Source organism: Clupea harengus, chromosome 8 (assembly GCF_900700415.2).
Source record: "Clupea harengus chromosome 8, Ch_v2.0.2, whole genome shotgun sequence".
In the NCBI taxonomy this organism is placed as follows: Eukaryota; Metazoa; Chordata; class Actinopteri; order Clupeiformes; family Clupeidae; genus Clupea; species Clupea harengus.
The window spans coordinates 23,027,742-23,046,760 of NC_045159.1; the positions used below are offsets into that span (position 1 = coordinate 23,027,742).

Genomic DNA, 19,019 nt, shown 5'->3' on the forward strand with positions numbered 1-19,019 from the left:
AACACCAGTACCCCAACATTGTTTTGTACCGGCAAGGAGAGGCCAGGCTGAAGTGTACAGAGGCAGCCAAGTCTGTGTCAGAGGCCCCCAGCACCGTTGTTGACCCTACATGGCTGGATCCCAAGACAGCAGAGGCGATGGCCAAGAGATCCGGGGGTGAGCTGTGGAAAGGTCAGCTGGTCATTGTGTTCGGGAAGTACGCCGGTCAAACGTTCAGGTGGCTTCTAGAAAACGATGTCGGCTGGCTGGTGTGGTTGCTGTTCCAGTACTGCCAGCAGGGAGAGCAGAACGAGCTGCTGAAGTGGCAGAAGGAGCGACTGCTCGAGTACGCCAAAGAGTTCCCTCCTGTCACATGGCACCTTGAGAGGAGGTTGAAGGTAAGATAAACTCAGTTACCTTTTAGACCTGAATAATTGATGTTAAGCAGTAACCAGTATTATTAAAAGTATTATTTTATGAGATTATTCTATGGTTGTGTTTTATTTTCTGCAGAAAGTGCAATCGAAGCCCGACCTCTCTCAGCAGGACCCCAACTACGCCAGCGATGCCGAGTTGTTGACTGCTGCAGGTATAGTAGTATTATGCTGAAATGACTTTGTAGTATGCTGTGGAGCTGCTAGAACTGGTGTTTGTGCCACGTGAAATTCATCAGTATGTATCGAGCAATGCAGTTGATACATCTTTGTGGTGTTCTCCTCTTCAGAGAGTGTCCTGGACAGGTCCGAGGCATCGGTCAGCACGCAGCTGACCACCTGGGGAGACCTCGCCAGCTCTGTGTGCCAGGACGACAGGCCCGGACCCTTGTCCCTCCGAGAGACCTCGGAACCCAATGGCGTCGTGCTGGAGGGCTGGCAGAAGTTCTGGGAGCAGCCGTCCGGATTTCCGCCCAAGCCCTTGGTATAGCCCCTGCGAACATCAAGTGGCTGAAGACCAATGAGACCTACGGGCTGTTCGAGAGGGCGTCTAAGTATAAGAATGTTAGGGGAGAGATGGCCGAGAGGAAGCTCTTTAAGGAGAAGATGGAGTTCCACCCGCCCCCACCTCCTATGGCCGTCAAGGGAGCTGTGCCCAACACATGCTCTCCTTCTTCACCACCCCTGCCTTCTTCTGGCGCCCGGTCGGCGTGATGAAGGCATTGATCCGCTGCCCCAACACCAACTGCCCCGCACCGCCAGAGTACTACCTGGAGAAGAGAGGGTACGCCAGCTACGCCAGGCAAGTGTACTTGAACTTCCTTTACACCCTGCTGACCGAGAGGTTGATGTGCAAACACTGTCTCAAGCTGAGGGAGGAGCCGAGCCAGACGCAGGCGGACGACGAGGAGGACGGCGCCCACCGTGCCCAGCTGCAGTACACCTGGCTGGCGTACAGTCCGAAAATTCTGATGAACCTTGCCCCGGCCGTCAGAAGCATGTTCCCTGCCATAGTCTGTGGCAAGCGTGCTGTGGACAGGAGTGTCGACATTCATGCCGAACAAGTCCTCGCGGCCATGTGGGGCTTGCCATGTGCCTAATTGTGGTGGACAGCGGAAGAGGTACACACCTTCCAAGGACAAAGTGGCTGGAAGCACCCAGAAGATATTTTTCCTACTGTCCATCCACTAGGAAATCCACCACCTCTGGTTTGACAATGTGGTGTACGACAGCTTTGAACACTTTAAAAGTGTGGTGGATGTGGAGTTGGAAAAGAGTGTGTAAATAACTGTAAATAACTTATCTCTGTGATGCCACTTCTCCTGTGCCATCTGTAGGAGAGAGAAAGAGGCTTGTTTGTGTTTGTTTGTTTGTGTGTTTGTACTTGCTGAAGCACTTTAAAACACAAACAAAACTATCTATTTATTTATATAGTTCAGAAGTTCAAAAAAATGCACTTTACAGTTTTACTTAAGAATGTTCTTGTGTTTGTTTTTTATTATTATTTATGTTGCTGTTAAAATGCATTTTGTAGTATCTTTTTTTATAAAAAACATGTTCTGGCCTATGTTTAATATCAAGGCCAATCTAACCTCAATCATTTTAACCTTAATCAGTTCCGATCTAACACAATCAGTTTACATACCCTTTAGTGGTTGTTCATGTCTGATAATATGTGTTTTTGTCATGTATGTGTTTGTCTTTGTCAGCTTCATGTCTTTGTAATGTTTGTATGTCTTTGTCTGCTTCATGTTTAACAAAAGTTTGCCAAAGAAAACACACACAAAAAATCGAACAGGCTTGAGCCTTTATTTGTTGATTAGTGACCTGAGTCTTTGGATAATCCTGTTCTTTATTGGGCTTTGGCCTGTACAAACCAATTGTTAATTTTTATCACAAGTACAAGTTTGTGTTTTTAATTAAGTGTTTTTGATTATTATATGTTATTTATGTGCGCGTGTCCTTGTGATGTTTGTTTGTCTGTCAGCGCCATGTTTAACTAAATGTTCACAAATGGTAGTAAATGTTTGTCTCGTGTTCTCGCTCGTAGATCTGTACCTTGTCGTGGTGAGTGAGCTTTAAACCAAACAGATCTTGTTTACTTGTGTTTTCATGCATTGCCTTTTAAATGAAACACATTCTGGGTGAAAAATAAAAGTTGTAAAAGTATTTCAAGTATTTTGGAGTCAGAAGGGGTGGGATAGTGTAAAAAAACACATCAAAGCAATTAGAAGTCCTTGTTTCTTCTCCGCCGCTACCACAGGTGTGAATACACCCCACTGTGCGCTGGCTGTACCCCCTGGGTGGTCACGAGTTCTGTGAAAGGCTTTGATGTCTTTGTGGGATATTTTCATATGAATAAGGGATAGTTTTACCAGATACCTGTTGAATGAGTGTAAAGATTAGCTTTGGGTTACATTTCAGATGAGGTAGAGATTTAAAATAAGAGGGCGTAGCTTGGAGTGACCTAAGGTAAAAATGGGTGTGGTATTATATACCATGGAAGTCTTTGATTTGGGTGGGGTCAGAATGGAGAGGTCAGGTTTAATTGGCTGGATTGGTCAACCAAGCAAAACATAGATGGGAGGTGCTAATTACAGGTTTAAAGATGTTGGCGCGAATGTAATGTGGCAGATCTATTTCCGGAATACATCTCTTTGCTGTGGCTTAATGTACTACAGTAAATCCGTTGGAACAACACGTCCTTTGTCTTGACTTTCTGATTGTGAAAATAGTTTAAGACTTAGTATTGGCCACCACATCTTCCAGACAAAGTGAGAGTGTACTGATACATGACACCTTTTCTTAATTCAGCCCAAAAATGTAACTATGAAAATAATAAACAAAACATTCAGCAGACTAGTATATTTCAATAAACCAGGCCTTGTACATGACAATTTCTGTAAATAACACTGACCACCAGATGGAACCATCCGTTTTGATCATTTTCGATCGATCCCAGTGTTGAGCAATATGTACTTGGGGGGGTCATGAGCCATTCCCAGGCGGTCTCCCATCCAAGTACTAACCAGGCCCGACACTGCTTAGCTTCCGAGATCGGACAAGATCGGGCGTGCTCAGTGTGGTATGGCCGTAAGCAATTACTGCCTGACAAAGTCGGCCTCATAAAGCTCACGTGGCTCGGGACGTGCAGACAGACAGGCAGGCAGACACACAGACACACAGACAGACTAACAGATAGGCAGAAAGAAAGAAAGAAAAAAATAAACACAAAAGAGTGTTCCAAGTTTAACTGGCTGAATTGTGCTGACTGCTGCGGCCAGCAGGGGCGCGCTGGGAGGCAGAGACAGAAAAGCTTACAGCACCTGGTATTCCCAGGCGGTCTCCCATCCAAGTACTAACCAGGCCCGACACTGCTTAGCTTCCGAGATCGGACGAGATCGGGCGTGCTCAGTGTGGTATGGCCGTAAGCAATTACTGCTTGACAAAGTCGGCCTCATGAAGCTCACGTGGCTCGGGACGTGCAGACAGACAGGCAGGCAGACACACAGACACACAGACACACAGACAGACTAACAGATAGGCAGAAAGAAAGAAAGAAAAGAAAAAACACAAAAGAGTGTTCCAAGTTTAACTGGCTGAATTGTGCTGACTGCTGCGGCCAGCAGGGGCGCACTGGGAGGCAGAGACAGAAAAGCTTACAGCACCTGGTATTCCCAGGCGGTCTCCCATCCAAGTACTAACCAGGCCCGACAATGCTTAGCTTCCGAGATCGGACGAGATCGGGCGTGCTCAGTGTGGTATGGCCGTAAGCAATTACTGCCTGACAAAGTCGGCCTCACAAAGCTCACGTGGCTCGGGACGTGCAGACACGCAGGCAGGCAGAGACAGACAGACAGACAGACAGACAGACTAACAGACAGGCAGAAAGAAAGAAAGAGAAAAAAAAAACACAAAAGAGTGTTCCAAGTTTAACTGGCTGAATTGTGCTGACTGCTGCGGCCAGCAGGGGCGCGCTGGGAGGCAGAGACAGAAAAGCTTACAGCACCTGGTATTCCCAGGCGGTCTCCCATCCAAGTACTAACCAGGCCCGACACTGCTTAGCTTCCGAGATCGGGCGTGCTCAGCGTGGTATGGCCGTAAGCAATTACTGCCTGACAAAGTCGGCCTCATAAAGCTCACGTGGCTCGGGACGTGCAGACAGACAGGCAGGCAGACACACAGACACACAGACAGACAGACAGACAGACTAACAGACAGGCAGAAAGAAAGAAAGAAAAAAAAAAACACAAAAGAGTGTTCCAAGTTTAACTGGCTGAATTGTGCTGACTGCTGCGGCCAGCAGGGGCGCGCTGGGAGGCAGAGACAGAAAAGCTTACAGCACCTGGTATTCCCAGGCGGTCTCCCATCCAAGTACTAACCAGGCCCGACACTGCTTAGCTTCCGAGATCGGACGAGATCGGGCGTGCTCAGTGTGGTATGGCCGTAAGCAATTACTGCCTGACAAAGTCGGCCTCATAAAGCTCACGTGGCTCGGGACGTGCAGACAGACAGGCAGGCAGACACACAGACACACAGACAGACTAACAGATAGGCAGAAAGAAAGAAAGAAAAAAATAAACACAAAAGAGTGTTCCAAGTTTAACTGGCTGAATTGTGCTGACTGCTGCGGCCAGCAGGGGCGCGCTGGGAGGCAGAGACAGAAAAGCTTACAGCACCTGGTATTCCCAGGCGGTCTCCCATCCAAGTACTAACCAGGCCCGACACTGCTTAGCTTCCGAGATCGGACAAGATCGGGCGTGCTCAGTGTGGTATGGCCGTAAGCAATTACTGCCTGACAAAGTCGGCCTCATAAAGCTCACGTGGCTCGGGACGTGCAGACAGACAGGCAGGCAGACACACAGACACACAGACAGACTAACAGATAGGCAGAAAGAAAGAAAGAAAAAAATAAACACAAAAGAGTGTTCCAAGTTTAACTGGCTGAATTGTGCTGACTGCTGCGGCCAGCAGGGGCGCGCTGGGAGGCAGAGACAGAAAAGCTTACAGCACCTGGTATTCCCAGGCGGTCTCCCATCCAAGTACTAACCAGGCCCGACACTGCTTAGCTTCCGAGATCAGACGAGATCGGGCGTGCTCAGTGTGGTATGGCCGTAAGCAATTACTGCCTGACAAAGTTGGCCTCATAAAGCTCACGTGGCTCGGGACGTGCATGCAGACAGACAGACAAATCTCAGGTAGTGGAGGAGGGACAGGACTGGGCAACATTCAACCAATGGTGCATGTTAGTTTAGAATAAAAGTTTAGAAAAAATATATATATATTGTGAGTTAGTCAACCACCAACATTTTCGTCTCGTCTCCGAAAGTTAAAATAGATTTAGTCATAGTTTTTATTTTCAAAGATCCGTTTTTGTCATGTCTTAGTCTCGTTTTAGTCATGGGAAAAAGGTCGTTAACGCATATTTTTCGTCATAGTTTTCGCTCTCCGAGCCGACCAGATTAATAAAATAAATAATCCCACACACTCTGGCAGTCACCACGCAGAGGACGTCCAATAAACCCAATGCGGGACTGGATCATCCTCCTCCTCATTAAAGCATCCCCACCTCAAGTAGAGCTCGCCCGGTGGAGACAATCAATGACATGACCAATGCTTGCACGCTTCCCCTTTACCCACAGGTGTCCATGATCAATGTCCATCACCGTGCGATCATTGCACCAGCCCCCAATCATCGTTAATGACAAACAACGCAACGCACAGCATATCACTTTCACGTCATTTTCATATAACCCATATAGACGTTACACGACAAACACTTGATCATTTTTGAGTGCAAAGACTGAATGGACATATAGAGGAGCAAAATTTGTATGGGATTAGATCACAGACTGTACATGTGTATGGGATTAGATCACAGACTGTACATGTGTATGGGATTAGATAGAGTACATTTGATATTTAATGGTACTCAGACTTGTATATTGTAAGCATAGACTTAAAACTGTATAGGGGTTTCACCTCTGTCTTTTTTAAAGTGCCTAATTCAACTAAATGTGCTGGAGCCAACCTTGGGCCTGCCCTTTACCATTTTCAGTTGGATGTTTGATTTGCAATCCACATGTAGCGCCCCCTAGCTGTCCTAACTATTGTAGTGGAGTGCGCTGCCCGAATTCTTAAACTGTTTCTTTAATATATATATATATATAATTAATACTAGGTTGAAGTTTAAAGCACCCTGCCAACACTATTATTTAAGCACGTTATAAATACAATTACATAGCCCAATACCAAATATAGCAATTACCTATGTATCTCTGACACTCCTACTAGGTTAACTTAAGTATGCATCACTTTAAAACTAAACCTAGTAAGCTACTACTATCAATTTACAAACCAGTTAGTTAATGACCAAGTACACAAGGGAATACATTTAACCATTTACTTGTAATATGAAAACACAGAATATAACACACAAACAACTAATTTTCGTTTGACTGCGTCCAGTCACTTACCTTAGATCTAGCATTTAACATTTAGCACACACATAAACCAAGCATAGCAAATCTTTGCATGCTATTAGCCCACACACCAGTATAACACATCTTAGCATGATATTAGCACAACACAATCATAGCATCCGATTAGCATACACAGATTACACACACACAATAACACTGTTAAACCTATAATATCTAAGCCAGCATGTAAATAACTAATATATACAGTAATGGTGGGTACCCAACCAGTTGTCCGATGAGCGGTGCAAGCCTGTTTTGAAGCTGGAGAGCGGTGGAGCCTTAAACAAAATGGCTACTTCGCGCCAAAGCGCCAAACAAAAGAATTACTCACTCATTGTCCTCCTCATGGTGTTGGCGAGGCAGGAGTGAAGAAGTCGTCACGCCAGTCCACAGCCTAGTCGGGCACTGATGATAAGGGAACCGGTGTGTTAATGAATGCCCGGGTTGGCCAGTCTCTCCAACAGGTCTTCCAAACTTAAAGCTACTCTTTAGCTGAGCTAGCTGTTGCTGTCTCTTCCTTTACTCTTCCAGAACTCTGTCCGAGTTCTGTCAAACAAAACGCAGCACAACACTTGAAGAGAGAGAGATATATATATATATATATATATATACATATATATGTTAATAGTGAGTCACTAGCGTTCCTCTATTGAATTAACTCTATATAATATCCCGTCAGTATGTTAATAATGAGTCACTAGCCGTTCCTCTATTGAATTAACTATTATATGTTAACCAAGCTCTGTTCCCAACTTTCTTGTTCACTCTCCCCACTCTCCTTTTTCTCCCCTCCCTGACCTCTCACCATGACTCCTGATTGGCTTAAAAAACATTTTAACAAATACAATTTTTAACATGAAAACATTAGTTACACCCTTTTAACTAAATGAATTGCACCTTATTAAATGAAAATAAACAACAATAAAAATACACTCATTTAAACCAAAGGATACAACCAAATTTCCCATAGGGCTACACACACATTGTGGTCACCTTCCATTTCCACTCTTAAGCAACTGATGACAAAGAGACACTGTAAAGCTTGACCTTCATTTTATATGGGAAGATAAAAAGAGTATACATGGCCATGTGTCATACAGCATTACTTATTTCAAAAGAAGTACACTTGCATCATTCATGTCGAAGACTATACTACTTACTGTTTTTAGATAGAGTTTGTATTTAGTTTTGTGGTTGTTTTTTAGAACTTTGTTTAGCTCGCAAGAGAATAGCTGATATTGAAATGCTGTCCTTTGATTATTTTTCACGAGAGACAATTCCTTTATTTTTCCTGACACAGTATATTTTTTCCACCAAAATGAAATATATTCAAACATACACCAGGCTAACATGGTGAACTTAAATAAGATAATGTTGGTTTGCAATAGCTCACATATTTGCCTTTGACAGATAATGTGACACGTAATCTGACACAGTACACAGGTGTGGCAGGGCATTCTCGCTGTATCTCAATATTCTACTTGAGGCACAAAGAAAAAATATGCTAAAATGGCAAACCCGTTCCATACCAAAAACCCTGCCATTTTGATTCATCCTGCTGTACTTGCAAAATTGCAATTGAAGCAATAAATGTTTCTAAAGTACTCTTTTCTACACCCAGGGTCACATGTATCAACCTTGCGTACGCACTAAAACTGAGCGTTTTCTTTGGTATAAAACGTATTGATGAAAAGATACTTGCCGGGAAAACATGCATACCACATGCAAGTAGGCTAAACAGTCAGGAATTCTCGTGCATGTATAGTTAACAGTGTAGGCCTGAACTGTCAACGTAGCTATCATGTCAATTGTATTGGAAGGGATTCCAAGGGGACCCTGTTGACTTACATTTACATTTAGCAGACGCTTTTATCCAAAGCGACTTACATATGTGCGACTTACAATGTATACACATTTTACATTTACACTGATGGCACACTGCACATCAGGAGCAATTAGGGGTTCAGTGCCTTGCTCAAGGACACTTCGACAGGGAATCGAACTAGCAACCTTCTGATTACTAAACGACTTCTTTACCTCCTGTACCACTGCCACCCCTGACTTCAAGGTATATTTGCCAGTATGGTGGCCAGTACTGTTAAATGCATTGTGCAGTAACACCAGGTTTTCCCAATGTAATTGTGTTTGACTTGATGGGATATAATTTATACCATATATTGAAGATTCAGTCTTAGGTTTGATCAGTCAGGATTCAGGTTTTAATCTTGAAGAATGGCGGCTGACCACTGTGAGACAGAGACTGAAGCTCCATCCTCCCTCACAGAACTTCACCTCAGCATATCTGACTTATTCCTTGAGGAACAGTCTGTTAAATACACTGATATCTAAGGGGTGTTACCATCTATTCAAATGGGCCATGGGTGCAGGGTTCTTTGTCTCGACCTGGGGGGGGGGGTGGGTGAGACCAATGTCGCACCTCACTCCCCTGGTCAAAATCAAGTATATTCACCCAGGAACTGTTTACATGCTAGTTAAATCCAAATAAAAGTAACAATTATAACTAGGTATAATATCATTGAATTATTGACTATGGCATATTCTTATGACCTATGCCGGTCCCTTCAGACTCATATTTAAATACTGGCACCAGGAGAGGATGATCAGTTTGGTAATCGTAAAAACATCCATTAAATCAATACCCAAATGATTTGAGACTCCACCATGATACGTACAAAGTTGTAGCACATCGGCCTGAATGACCTATTCTTTCTTAAAGCAGTGTATGGCACAATTAGCAAAAAAGAGAAGTGCATGATTTCAGTAAAAATACATTGGTAAAATATTAGTTTATTCTTCTCTTTATTTAGCATGTTATTTAACTTAATTCAAATTTTGCAAGTGGATGTTATGTGCGTTCCAGCCTGGTCTCAATCAGCCAGCCCAGCCAGCCATGAGCAGCACTGTGGCAGGTGTCTCAGAGGAGAGCACCAACATTTGGAAACTACAGGTATGGCAAACAGGGAAAGAGAGTAAACATGATGGGGAAAGTTCTGTTGTATTGTATTTAGTTTAGTTACCAGGAAATATGAGAATTGTTGGATGTATGAAACTCATCACATACATGTGGTGGTTGGATTGTGTGTGTGTTTGTATGCTTCACAGCGTGCCATTACTATCTTGGACATAGAGAGGGTTCTACCCCTGTGCCTCAGGAAGAGGCTGCGTTGTGGGGAGGAGAAAAAACTTGGTGGCTCCGCAGGTGATGAGTGTCGATGGTGCCTCAGGTGAGACCATTTTTGGATACATGGTAAAAATATGTTTTATTTGGGTAATGACAGTAAAAGGAAGTCGAATTACTGCCAGTATTCTTGAATGACAATGTAAATTTGTCCAGTAGTAGTGGAAGTAGTTTGCTAGAATGTGACATAATAGGGAAGTATACAATATTTGAACTCTAATGGTTAGGCTGTACAAGAGAGTCAGTGTGGAGATGATGTTCTGATGACGCTCACACGCTGGTGCCACTAATTGTGCACTACTTTGTGTCAGAGTTGAGGAAATGACATGGAACCAGGTGGGAGTCAGGGACACCATTTGTGAGGATCCAGGGAGCCACAAATCCATGAAGATGTCAACACCTGCACCCACATCAGAGAAGGGTAAGCAGAAGACATACAGAAACCAAACACAAATTCATAAATCAATAAATACTCCAAATCCAACATGTGGGGGATATTCGAGTGGAATGAGAAGTAAGAAAAGTCCTACAACTTAAACCAGAGCTGCAAAAAACAGCTTTCTTGGCTTCTCTGCGCTTAAATGATTGGCACTGCTAGGCATTTAGTTTGTGCTGATGAATCCCACAGAAAAGGGCTGGAGCTTGCTGAGGAGAGTGGTTCTGACTCGTCGTGCTTCCAACTCTGAGCGTGGGCAGACGAGTCTGCAGTCACCTGGCCAGGCCTGAAGAGAGCAGCATCTCCAATACATTCATCTTATGTTGACCTAGAGATGCATGATCACCACTCCTATTCATTTTCAGTGTCTGATGCTATGCTAACAAATTCACGTATGAAAACTATACATTATACACTATACAAACACTATAACTCGCTAGCTTTTTGCTTCGCAAACTAAACACACTTCAGCGTATGCCCTTTTTATGCGAGACCCAAATGGGGAAAAAAACACATGTTCCTCTGGCTTAATAAATATAAGCACAATAAATAAATAACTTTAATTCCATTCATATAATCTTCCTTGGGTCATTCATGATGTCTTCTCACCCCACTTCTGAATTGCATGTGTTTGAAACAATGGTAACTTCTATACTTGAATAGTAAGAAAATAAGTATACTGTTTGCCATATACATAGAATCTGAAAAATTGAAATATGTGTATGTGAGATTCTGAACACTAATAAAATATAAATTGAAAAATTAAAAACAATGGTAACACTTTCTTTGAAGTGGTGTGCATAAAGCCTGACATGACACCTTCATAACCACATGAATGAGTCTTTATGAATGTTTATGACTATTGTCATTGTGTCAATCAGTAATCTGTGTCATGTATAATGTTACGTTGACATTTTTTGGGATGTCTTTGGTAAGACAATTTGACCTTTACCAAGACAACATAACCGGAAAATATCTTTGTTATGTCCACCTGACCTGTCAACATTAAGACAACATTACCTGTCAATGTCTTTGTTATGACAATTTGACATTAACCAAGACAACATAACCCTTATGAAAACAACTGTGTGCTGTACATAGAGCGTATGCAAGGCTTGTTGAAATGAAAACCAACGTACAAGGATACAGCTCTAACTGACCATCTCTCATTTAAGTATACATATAGCAAACAAAGGTTTGGAAGGACTTTAAGGCCCGCTGAAATCTCTGAGATGATACAGGTTCAGTTAGTTCTACCTGGCTTCTAAGTGGAAGGCCTGATTGTACTGTTTTGTAACAAAAAGCTTTATAATAGCCTGCTGACAGAGGGGAACTCAAGACTGTCACAACCTTAAATCATTTAATTATAATTGCTCAAATTTCAAATTAAGTTGCAGTTGGGCCTTTAACTCACTAAAACCACTAGAGAGAGCCATTGGTCCAAGTTTAATGATTTGCCAGGGTGCCTCCAGTGGGTGTTTGTTTGGTTTCAAATCAAACATAGCAACACAGTCTTTGCTGGGATCCTGCTCCTCACTTTTGTATGTGCAGCTGTGATTTCGAGAATCAGTAGTGGAAATGTCTTCTGTTGTAAAACAACATGGAAAAAGTAAGGACATGAATAATATTCTGCATTTTTAATGCTTAATTGTGCTTTCCTGGTTGACTTCAGAAACTTGGAGGTGGTTTTATTTTGCATTAAAGTTCTCTCAGAAATTACTTATGATTATTTTCGGTGTTGGTTGACCTCTAGCTCCATCAGTATTGAAATTAGCAGCACGGAAAGCTTAAGTTGAACTTCATTTTCACAAGGGTCTCTGGTGATAGAGGCCGCCAGGACAGGCGACACAAAGAGGCTGATGTTGGTGGCCAAGACCAGAGCTGACATGAATGTGGTCGATCCGACCCATGGGTTCACCCCACTGCTCTGGGCCTGCCAAGCTGGTCATCTGGAGGTAAAACACCTCCTCAATCTTGCCCCTTTCCTCTGTGATACTGGTTAGAGCTTTAGTTTATAATCAAAGGATTACAAGTATCGTGCTAATTTTAAGATGAACCAGGAAAGATGTTATGGTGCGCTGTTTAAGAGGCCATGTTTAGAGACATTCTTAAACGAATTATGTGTGGATGAAGTTTTTGTGCATAAAGACCATGCTGAACATTATGAATGGCAGCCATGACTATCTTAACAACAGATAAACTTGTATTTTTAAATACACATTAATATAAAGATAATGTTTCCCAACCAAAGTGCTTGCTCTGGCTTCTCCTGCATGGAGCAGATGTCTCCTACCAGACCAGTAAAGGATGGACTGCTGGGCATGTGGCAGCCATAACAGGACAAGACCAGTGCATGAAGGTAAAACACCTCAGATGACTCCGGTGTCATCTCTGTCCCAATATCACCATCATCTCTGTCCCAATATCACCATCCTCTCTGTGTCTGTCCCAATGTCAACATCATCTCTGCATGTGTGGATGCAGGCACTCATTGAGCACAGGATTGACCTCACAGTGAGAGACTCCAGAGGCTGCACCACAGCACATCTGGCAGCAGCCCATGGCCACGCTGGGACCCTGCACACCGCCCTACGCCAAGGAGTGGTCTGTCAGATTCTTACACACATACTTAAGTGTCCCCCTTATGAGCTGGGTTCTATTAAAGGTTTCTTCCTGCTAAAAGGGAGTGTTTCCTTGCCACCATCACTTTAGTGCTTCCTCTAGGGGGTTCAGGCTCAGAGCTCTGTAAAGCACTATGAGACAATTTAAATTGTTATTGGCGGTATATAAATAAAATTCAGTTGAATTACTACACATGATATACACCATGCTAATGTACCAGTCATGACAAGGGTATAGCTCAGCATAGCACATTTCTTACACTAAGGAAGTCCACAGTGCTTTAAGTTGGCATAATAAACTAGATGCACAGATCAGATGGAAGTTAAAACGATACATTCAGAGACATATAACAAGAAATAGAAGAGAAATTAAAAGCAAACTCAGCTCAGTTTGTATCACAGGACGTGAACACTACGGACAACAGCGAATGGATGTCTATACACCATGCTGCGTTCCATGGGAGACTGAACTGCATGCAAACTCTCACCAGATGGGGAGCCAAAATACACTCAGTGGACTACAATGGAAACACACCAGGTACAGAGGGTAGGCTGATGAGCAGTAATAGGAAAGATAGACATTTGACTTCACACCGCTCTGAGTAACCAACCACTGTGTTCTCTAGCTCATCTGTCTGCGGCGGAGGGTCACCTTATGTGCTTCAAATATCTGCTTGCAAAGTGCTCGTGTTTATACCATGGGATAAATATGAGAAACAACCTCGGAGAGACGGCCAGAGATCTCGCCCTACGCTTCAACAAGCTACCTGTGGTGGAGTTCATTGGCGAAGCACTGGAGACAGCAACGCAGAGCAGGAGTGACTTGTTGGAGATGAAAGGTTAAGAGTCGTCCATTGAGATTTGTTTGTTGCTTCCTGTTTAGTTACACCCTATGATGACAAACACTAATTGATTTTTGCAGCTTTAAAGTATCCAGCCCACACTGCCGCTTACCGTGGAGATCTGGACACTCTGAGGAGAATTGTGGAGTCTGGAGTAGCCAACATCAATGAGAGAGATGAAGATGGCTCTTCTCCAATGCACAAAGGTTTGTCTTTAAATGCAATTGGCGCAGCTAGTCTAATCATGGGTATATATATATTATATGTATTTATGTATATATAAATTATACATATATATATATATATATATATATATGTGTGTGTGTGTGTGTGTGTATAGGTGCGTTACATTGAAATAATAGTTTACTAGTTATACAGCTGGAAGTTAAAATGATCAATTCAGACATATTCTATTCCCATTATTACAAATCAGTCTAAATCTAATGCCATTTAATGGACCATACCTGTGACTATAACTTCTTCTTTTACTAAATAAAGACTTTGATTCTCACTCAGCGGCAGGTCAAGGTCACCTTCACTGCTTAGAGTGGCTGCTGGAGATGGGTGGGAACTTCAAGCTCAAGAATAACGCTGGAGAATCATCTCAGGACGTGGCAAAGAGGTAGCCTTCTCATCATGTGTGCCAAAACTTTCTTAAAAAAATTACCCAAAGGTAACTTTTTTCAATATTTTAAATCAAAACTGTAAGAACAAACTGTAATTCAACTGTACTATAAAAAAAAACATTGCATTTGACTGAGGCAAAGTAAAGTTACAAGTCACAAGCTAGCAAGATGTTATCAGTGCTTACTGTAGGCTCCTGTATTGTATACATTTCCATCAGTACAGTACAGTAATACATTTCCATCAGAACGTGTGCTCCCAGGGTACTGCCTTTGCACCTGTGACCTTGGTGTTTTTTCTACCTGTAGCTAAGCAACAGGCACGCAGCGTATGCATCTCCATACACGTCTGAGTTCAAAGTCGCTCCTGTTTTAAAGGTTTGCTCAGTTAGCAGCAGTGAAGATGCTCAAGACTGAGAAAGTGGACGTTGACACAGAGGAACTGAAGGCTATGGGACCTTCACAGGTGACGGACAGTAAAGCATTCAGCTCTACTGAAGGTATTTTTTCCATATATATTTTTTTTTAATCTAGGTTTAGTACATATAAAAAAGTAATTTTTTTTTCTGTACTACATTGTTCAATGATATATAAATGTAATAATAACTTTATATTGGATCCTAGAACAAAATAAGGCAGAAAACACACCAAATATTGCATCCGTCCATGATTCTAATCAGAAGAACCTAGGAGTTATTGGGGCTGGAGATGAAGATGTCGATGTCCGAAGGTATAATTATCTTTAACAGGGTTTGCTGACGGGACTGTTTATTTTCTGTTCAGCCATAATTCCCATTTCTTTTCCAGCACTACAAAGCATCTGGCGGAGCAGCTGGAGGCAGAGAGAGTTCGCCGAGAGAAACTCGAGTCACAGATGGACGACTGCTGCACAGAGCTCAGGCAGCTCAGACAGGCGCTGAAGAGGGTTCACGTGGCAGACTGCCCCTGCAGAAACCTTAAGTGAACTAGTAAGCTAGTAAGTAAGCTGTTGGATATTTGGTTCAGTATTAGTGAAATATAGTAGTAATATAAAAGGCATATCTCACAGGAGCCCTGTGTGAGTGCTATCACAAAGATGACGATGGTAAAAAAAAAATTAAACAAAGAATTAGTGAGGAAGACTATGTAAGATGTTGACCCGTACAACACCCAGATCTGTTACTGCTTGAAGTCCAGCTGTATTGCTCTTAAGTGTTCCATAACCACAGACACAGCACATTCTCTGATTGTCAGAATAAACACAACAAACATGCTCTCCAAGACTTTTAATTGCAGAAACGATTTCATGCTCATAAGCAACATTATTTACACATAAATCCATTTGAACTACAAAATAATATGTACACGTGAACAAAGCATTTTCTATGTGCCTGCATTATGGAGAGAAGGCGTAGTAGTTTACTTCCAGACACGGTAGAATCCAAGAGTGATGGCCAAACAGGAGAATAAACAGGCTGGAAAACATGAACAATGCACAGAATCGGTCACGACGGATCACCAGGACTGCTGAGGCTAACCAGGACTGCTAACCTTAACAATAAACTTGTTGATGTAAACTTACGGACTTACTGCAGAGCTACTGTAAAAGGATACACTATTTACCTCTTGTGTAATATCATCCATCTTATCGACCTGGTTTTATCAGTTTGGGTTCAAAGACCCAATATGTATATTGAATAGTGACCTGATATCATAGCTCAGGGTGTCTTTCTTGAAAATGTTTTGAATTTTTGTTATATATAACACCATAGACTCATTTGTAAGTGTGGTTTAAGTGTCTGAATACTTTCAGGGGGCTCTGTAGATAGACTTCATCATACTCTCTTACCAGCAAGATATTTGATGGTGTCCAGCTTCACTGATTCCAGAGACGCTACTTGAATATCAATTTTCTTGGTGGTTTCCATAGTACTGCGGTCAACATCTGAGTTCTGTGCCGTTTTTAAAAACGTAAAAGAAATTACAGTTTTAACACACTTTAAGGAAAATAAAAACCACAGCAACTCAGCCTCATCACACAATTCAACAAAGTGAAAATACAGACATTCAAAGTCTACGCTCGATCTACATGCATGTATGACCAGAGGCCAAGAGGAAACATGGTGGTAATCCAACAATCAATACAACCAAAGACTAGGCCTCTTTTCAATTCAATTCAATTCAATTCCATTGTATTTATATAGCGCCAAAACAATAGAATTGTCTCGAGGTGCTTTACAGAGCCCAGTGCTTGACAATGGTCTTCCGATCTTCTCCATGGCTGATGCAACTTTCTGAGGCAAAGCTGAGGGTGTTCACTGAAGTCTTACCCTCTTCTGAAACTCTGTGCCGACCTCCATGAGTTTTTTCTCCTGCTCTGTAAACTGAAACAGATAAATATGACATCTTGACCAAATGCCCTACGCATGGAGACGATTAAATTACAATAAAATCCAGTTTTGCTTCTTGAATATTACTACATTCCGTGTTTACCATATCTGTCACTCTGCTTCGCTCCAGGTTAATATCCAGTTTGGAGTCCGCTCTGACTTTTTTGCTTTCCTCCTGGAATACATGTGAGATTTGCTCATTGACAGAGTACATTAGTACTTCACAGTTAGTCTTACTGTGGGAATACAGAGTACATTAGTACTTTACAGTTAGTCTTACGGTGGGAATACAGCATCAACTTATATGAAATTTTCCTACTCACCATTAGTCTGGTCTTGATTTGTTCAAGTTCTGTTTTCATTTTCTAAATTAAGAAAAAGTAAGTTAAAGTTCAATCAAACTCCAACTTGGATGTTTCAGTAAGTGTAAGCATGTCCCTCATATAAAATAACTACCTTTAGTGATGACTACCCCATGTTTCCACAAACACTTTCCCTGTACTGCCACTTTGGATTACATCTAAATGTCTCCTTTAACACATATAAAACTGCTCTAAGTTAGAATGAGGTACGCTTCAATACCGCATTTTCAGTCCGCAGGTTGGCGAAATCGCTTTTCTCCAGGATCACCATGTCTTTCCGTATCGAGTCCAGATGGGCCATGATTTGCTGAAGAGCAATTTCCTGGAAGGCGACAGAAGGGGTAGACACACATGGAAATCTTTGTAAAGATTTAAAATCAAGGCAGAATGCATGCCCTGGTTTGCTTGCATGCGTTTGTTTGTATGTGTGTGTGTGTGTGTGTGTGTGTGTGTGTGTGTGTGTGTGTGTATTGCATCATACCTGATGTGCTGTTGTGACCATATCTCTGTAAACAATATCCATATTGGCTGTGGTCAGAGTCACCAGTGTTGCAATAACAATTTCTGCTTGTCCCTTTTCAAACCCTTAAGAACAATTTGCATAACATATTGCATTGTTTATTCAACAGATAATATAATTTTACGCAACTACAGTCCAATGCAGGGAGGGTCTCAAACCCATGACTTTAGTATTACAATCATCTTGCTCAGTCAGATGAGCCACTCGAATAATGATCACTGTTAATAACTGGACTTGTATTTTCAAGTGTGCACAGCATGTAATGATTTTTACCTTTACTTTCCAATTCCTTCACCAGTGCATGAGTATCGAAGGTTAATTTCCTCTGCTCCAAGGGTGTCAACTCAACTTTCCTTACATCGAATACATTTCCAGTTATAGTTGTGTGGAAGCCTTGGGGGGCGGATGAAGGCGTGAGAGAATTTACAGGACAGAGATTTCAAAACTTAATCCAAACTTTTACTGCTTGTGATGACAACATACCTTCCCCTGCTGGACGCCACTGAGAGTGCATGCCGGTTGGGAGATGTCGCTGAGGGCATCTACCACATGGGTTGAGCAAAGTTGCTAAACGTCTAAGGGCAGCCATAACTGATTATTGAGAAGCACCAGATAGTCCCAAGGAAAAGCAAGGGTTAGTTCAGTCCTTCCGACGTCAGGTTGTCAAATTGTCGGTGACCGTCCCTTGTCTGTGTGTTTCAGTCACGTGAGGAAAGAGAGAAAAGGTCCAGCTAGACCAGTGTGACTGCTGACACCAGGCTTACGTTAGCTGTCGAGGCAGCTAGGCTTGCAAAGTTTCCAAAAGGGACGTTTTTCACACCAATAATGGAAGGGCGTTCTGTCACCCAGCGAGGAGGAAGTGACTTAACTTCTGCCTAGGAGAGTAGTTTACGCAGAATCAGAACTTATAACCACCAACGACCTGATCGTTGAAGTTCAAGTTGTCCAACCCAGAGTCCTTTTGCAAAATCTCAACAACCCAGTTTGTTTCCGGATATGGGCGGTTCTTTTCATACGCATGTATATCATAGTAATAATCAATTGAATATTTTAAACAAAGGCAAGACACAACACAATTATCTCAATTCCCAATTATACCAATACCAACGTATGCAAAAACATTATTTCCCTCCATTAAATCTATCTTATATT

General features: G+C 42.4%; 3 protein-coding genes, 5 non-coding genes and 1 pseudogene across 8 annotated transcripts in view; 2 read left to right on the forward strand and 7 right to left on the reverse strand.

Moving 5' to 3' along the window:
• The window catches only part of LOC116221564, a 1,365-nt gene extending 462 nt beyond the window's left edge, over positions 1–903 (forward strand). The window contains exons 2-4 of the mRNA XM_031572732.1: positions 9–377; positions 493–568; positions 704–903. Coding sequence (XP_031428592.1) covers positions 9–377; positions 493–568; positions 704–903 — 645 coding nt within the window. The remainder of the gene's footprint in view (positions 1–8; positions 378–492; positions 569–703) is intronic.
• Positions 904–3,727: 2,824 nt separating this feature from the next.
• LOC116221617 lies at positions 3,728–3,846 on the reverse strand. Its single transcript, XR_004164215.1, has one exon. It is a non-coding gene; the product is annotated as a 5S ribosomal RNA (ribosomal RNA).
• A 223-nt stretch (positions 3,847–4,069) lies between these two features.
• LOC116221648 lies at positions 4,070–4,188 on the reverse strand. Its single transcript, XR_004164244.1, has one exon. It is a non-coding gene; the product is annotated as a 5S ribosomal RNA (ribosomal RNA).
• Positions 4,189–4,410: 222 nt separating this feature from the next.
• On the reverse strand, positions 4,411–4,519 carry LOC116221612 (annotated as a pseudogene).
• Positions 4,520–4,746: 227 nt separating this feature from the next.
• On the reverse strand, positions 4,747–4,865 carry LOC122133123. The gene has a single exon (XR_006152556.1). It is a non-coding gene; the product is annotated as a 5S ribosomal RNA (ribosomal RNA).
• A 215-nt stretch (positions 4,866–5,080) lies between these two features.
• LOC122133122 lies at positions 5,081–5,199 on the reverse strand. Its single transcript, XR_006152555.1, has one exon. It is a non-coding gene; the product is annotated as a 5S ribosomal RNA (ribosomal RNA).
• A 215-nt stretch (positions 5,200–5,414) lies between these two features.
• On the reverse strand, positions 5,415–5,533 carry LOC122133124. The gene has a single exon (XR_006152557.1). It is a non-coding gene; the product is annotated as a 5S ribosomal RNA (ribosomal RNA).
• A 6,516-nt stretch (positions 5,534–12,049) lies between these two features.
• On the forward strand, positions 12,050–15,773 carry LOC105904451 (ankyrin repeat domain-containing protein 42). The gene is made up of 11 exons (XM_031572366.2): positions 12,050–12,139; positions 12,343–12,485; positions 12,782–12,889; positions 13,015–13,134; positions 13,554–13,689; positions 13,778–13,990; positions 14,074–14,199; positions 14,510–14,615; positions 14,995–15,116; positions 15,241–15,346; positions 15,424–15,773. Exons 1-11 carry the CDS (start codon positions 12,109–12,111, stop codon positions 15,578–15,580), a joined length of 1,368 nt encoding a protein of 455 aa, XP_031428226.1. The 5' UTR covers positions 12,050–12,108; the 3' UTR covers positions 15,581–15,773.
• A 93-nt stretch (positions 15,774–15,866) lies between these two features.
• On the reverse strand, positions 15,867–18,945 carry ccdc90b (coiled-coil domain containing 90B). Its single transcript, XM_012832361.3, has 9 exons — positions 18,351–18,945; positions 18,141–18,260; positions 17,829–17,932; positions 17,568–17,669; positions 17,309–17,350; positions 17,089–17,160; positions 16,926–16,979; positions 16,445–16,547; positions 15,867–16,070 (listed from the first exon to the last, which is right to left on the reverse strand). Exons 1-9 carry the CDS (start codon positions 18,454–18,456, stop codon positions 16,015–16,017), a joined length of 759 nt encoding a protein of 252 aa, XP_012687815.2. The 5' UTR covers positions 18,457–18,945; the 3' UTR covers positions 15,867–16,014.
• Positions 18,946–19,019: the final 74 nt, after the last annotated feature.

Bases quoted from the DNA above. Each gene is read 5' to 3' on its own strand.
- LOC105904451 (XM_031572366.2), top strand. From the start codon at position 12,109: ATGTCTTCTGTTGTAAAACAACATGGAAAAA. The intron at 14,616-14,994 runs GTAGCCTTCTCA...CCTGTTTTAAAG, and splicing joins TCTCAGGACGTGGCAAAGAG to GTTTGCTCAGTTAGCAGCAG. The intron at 15,117-15,240 runs GTATTTTTTCCA...ATTGGATCCTAG, and splicing joins AGCATTCAGCTCTACTGAAG to AACAAAATAAGGCAGAAAAC.
- ccdc90b (XM_012832361.3), bottom strand. From the start codon at position 18,456: ATGGCTGCCCTTAGACGTTTAGCAACTTTGCTCAACCCATGTGGTAGA. The intron at 17,933-18,140 runs GTAAAAATCATT...ATTGTTCTTAAG, and splicing joins GAAGGAATTGGAAAGTAAAG to GGTTTGAAAAGGGACAAGCA. The intron at 17,351-17,567 runs GTATTGAAGCGT...TTCTTAATTTAG, and splicing joins ACCTGCGGACTGAAAATGCG to AAAATGAAAACAGAACTTGA.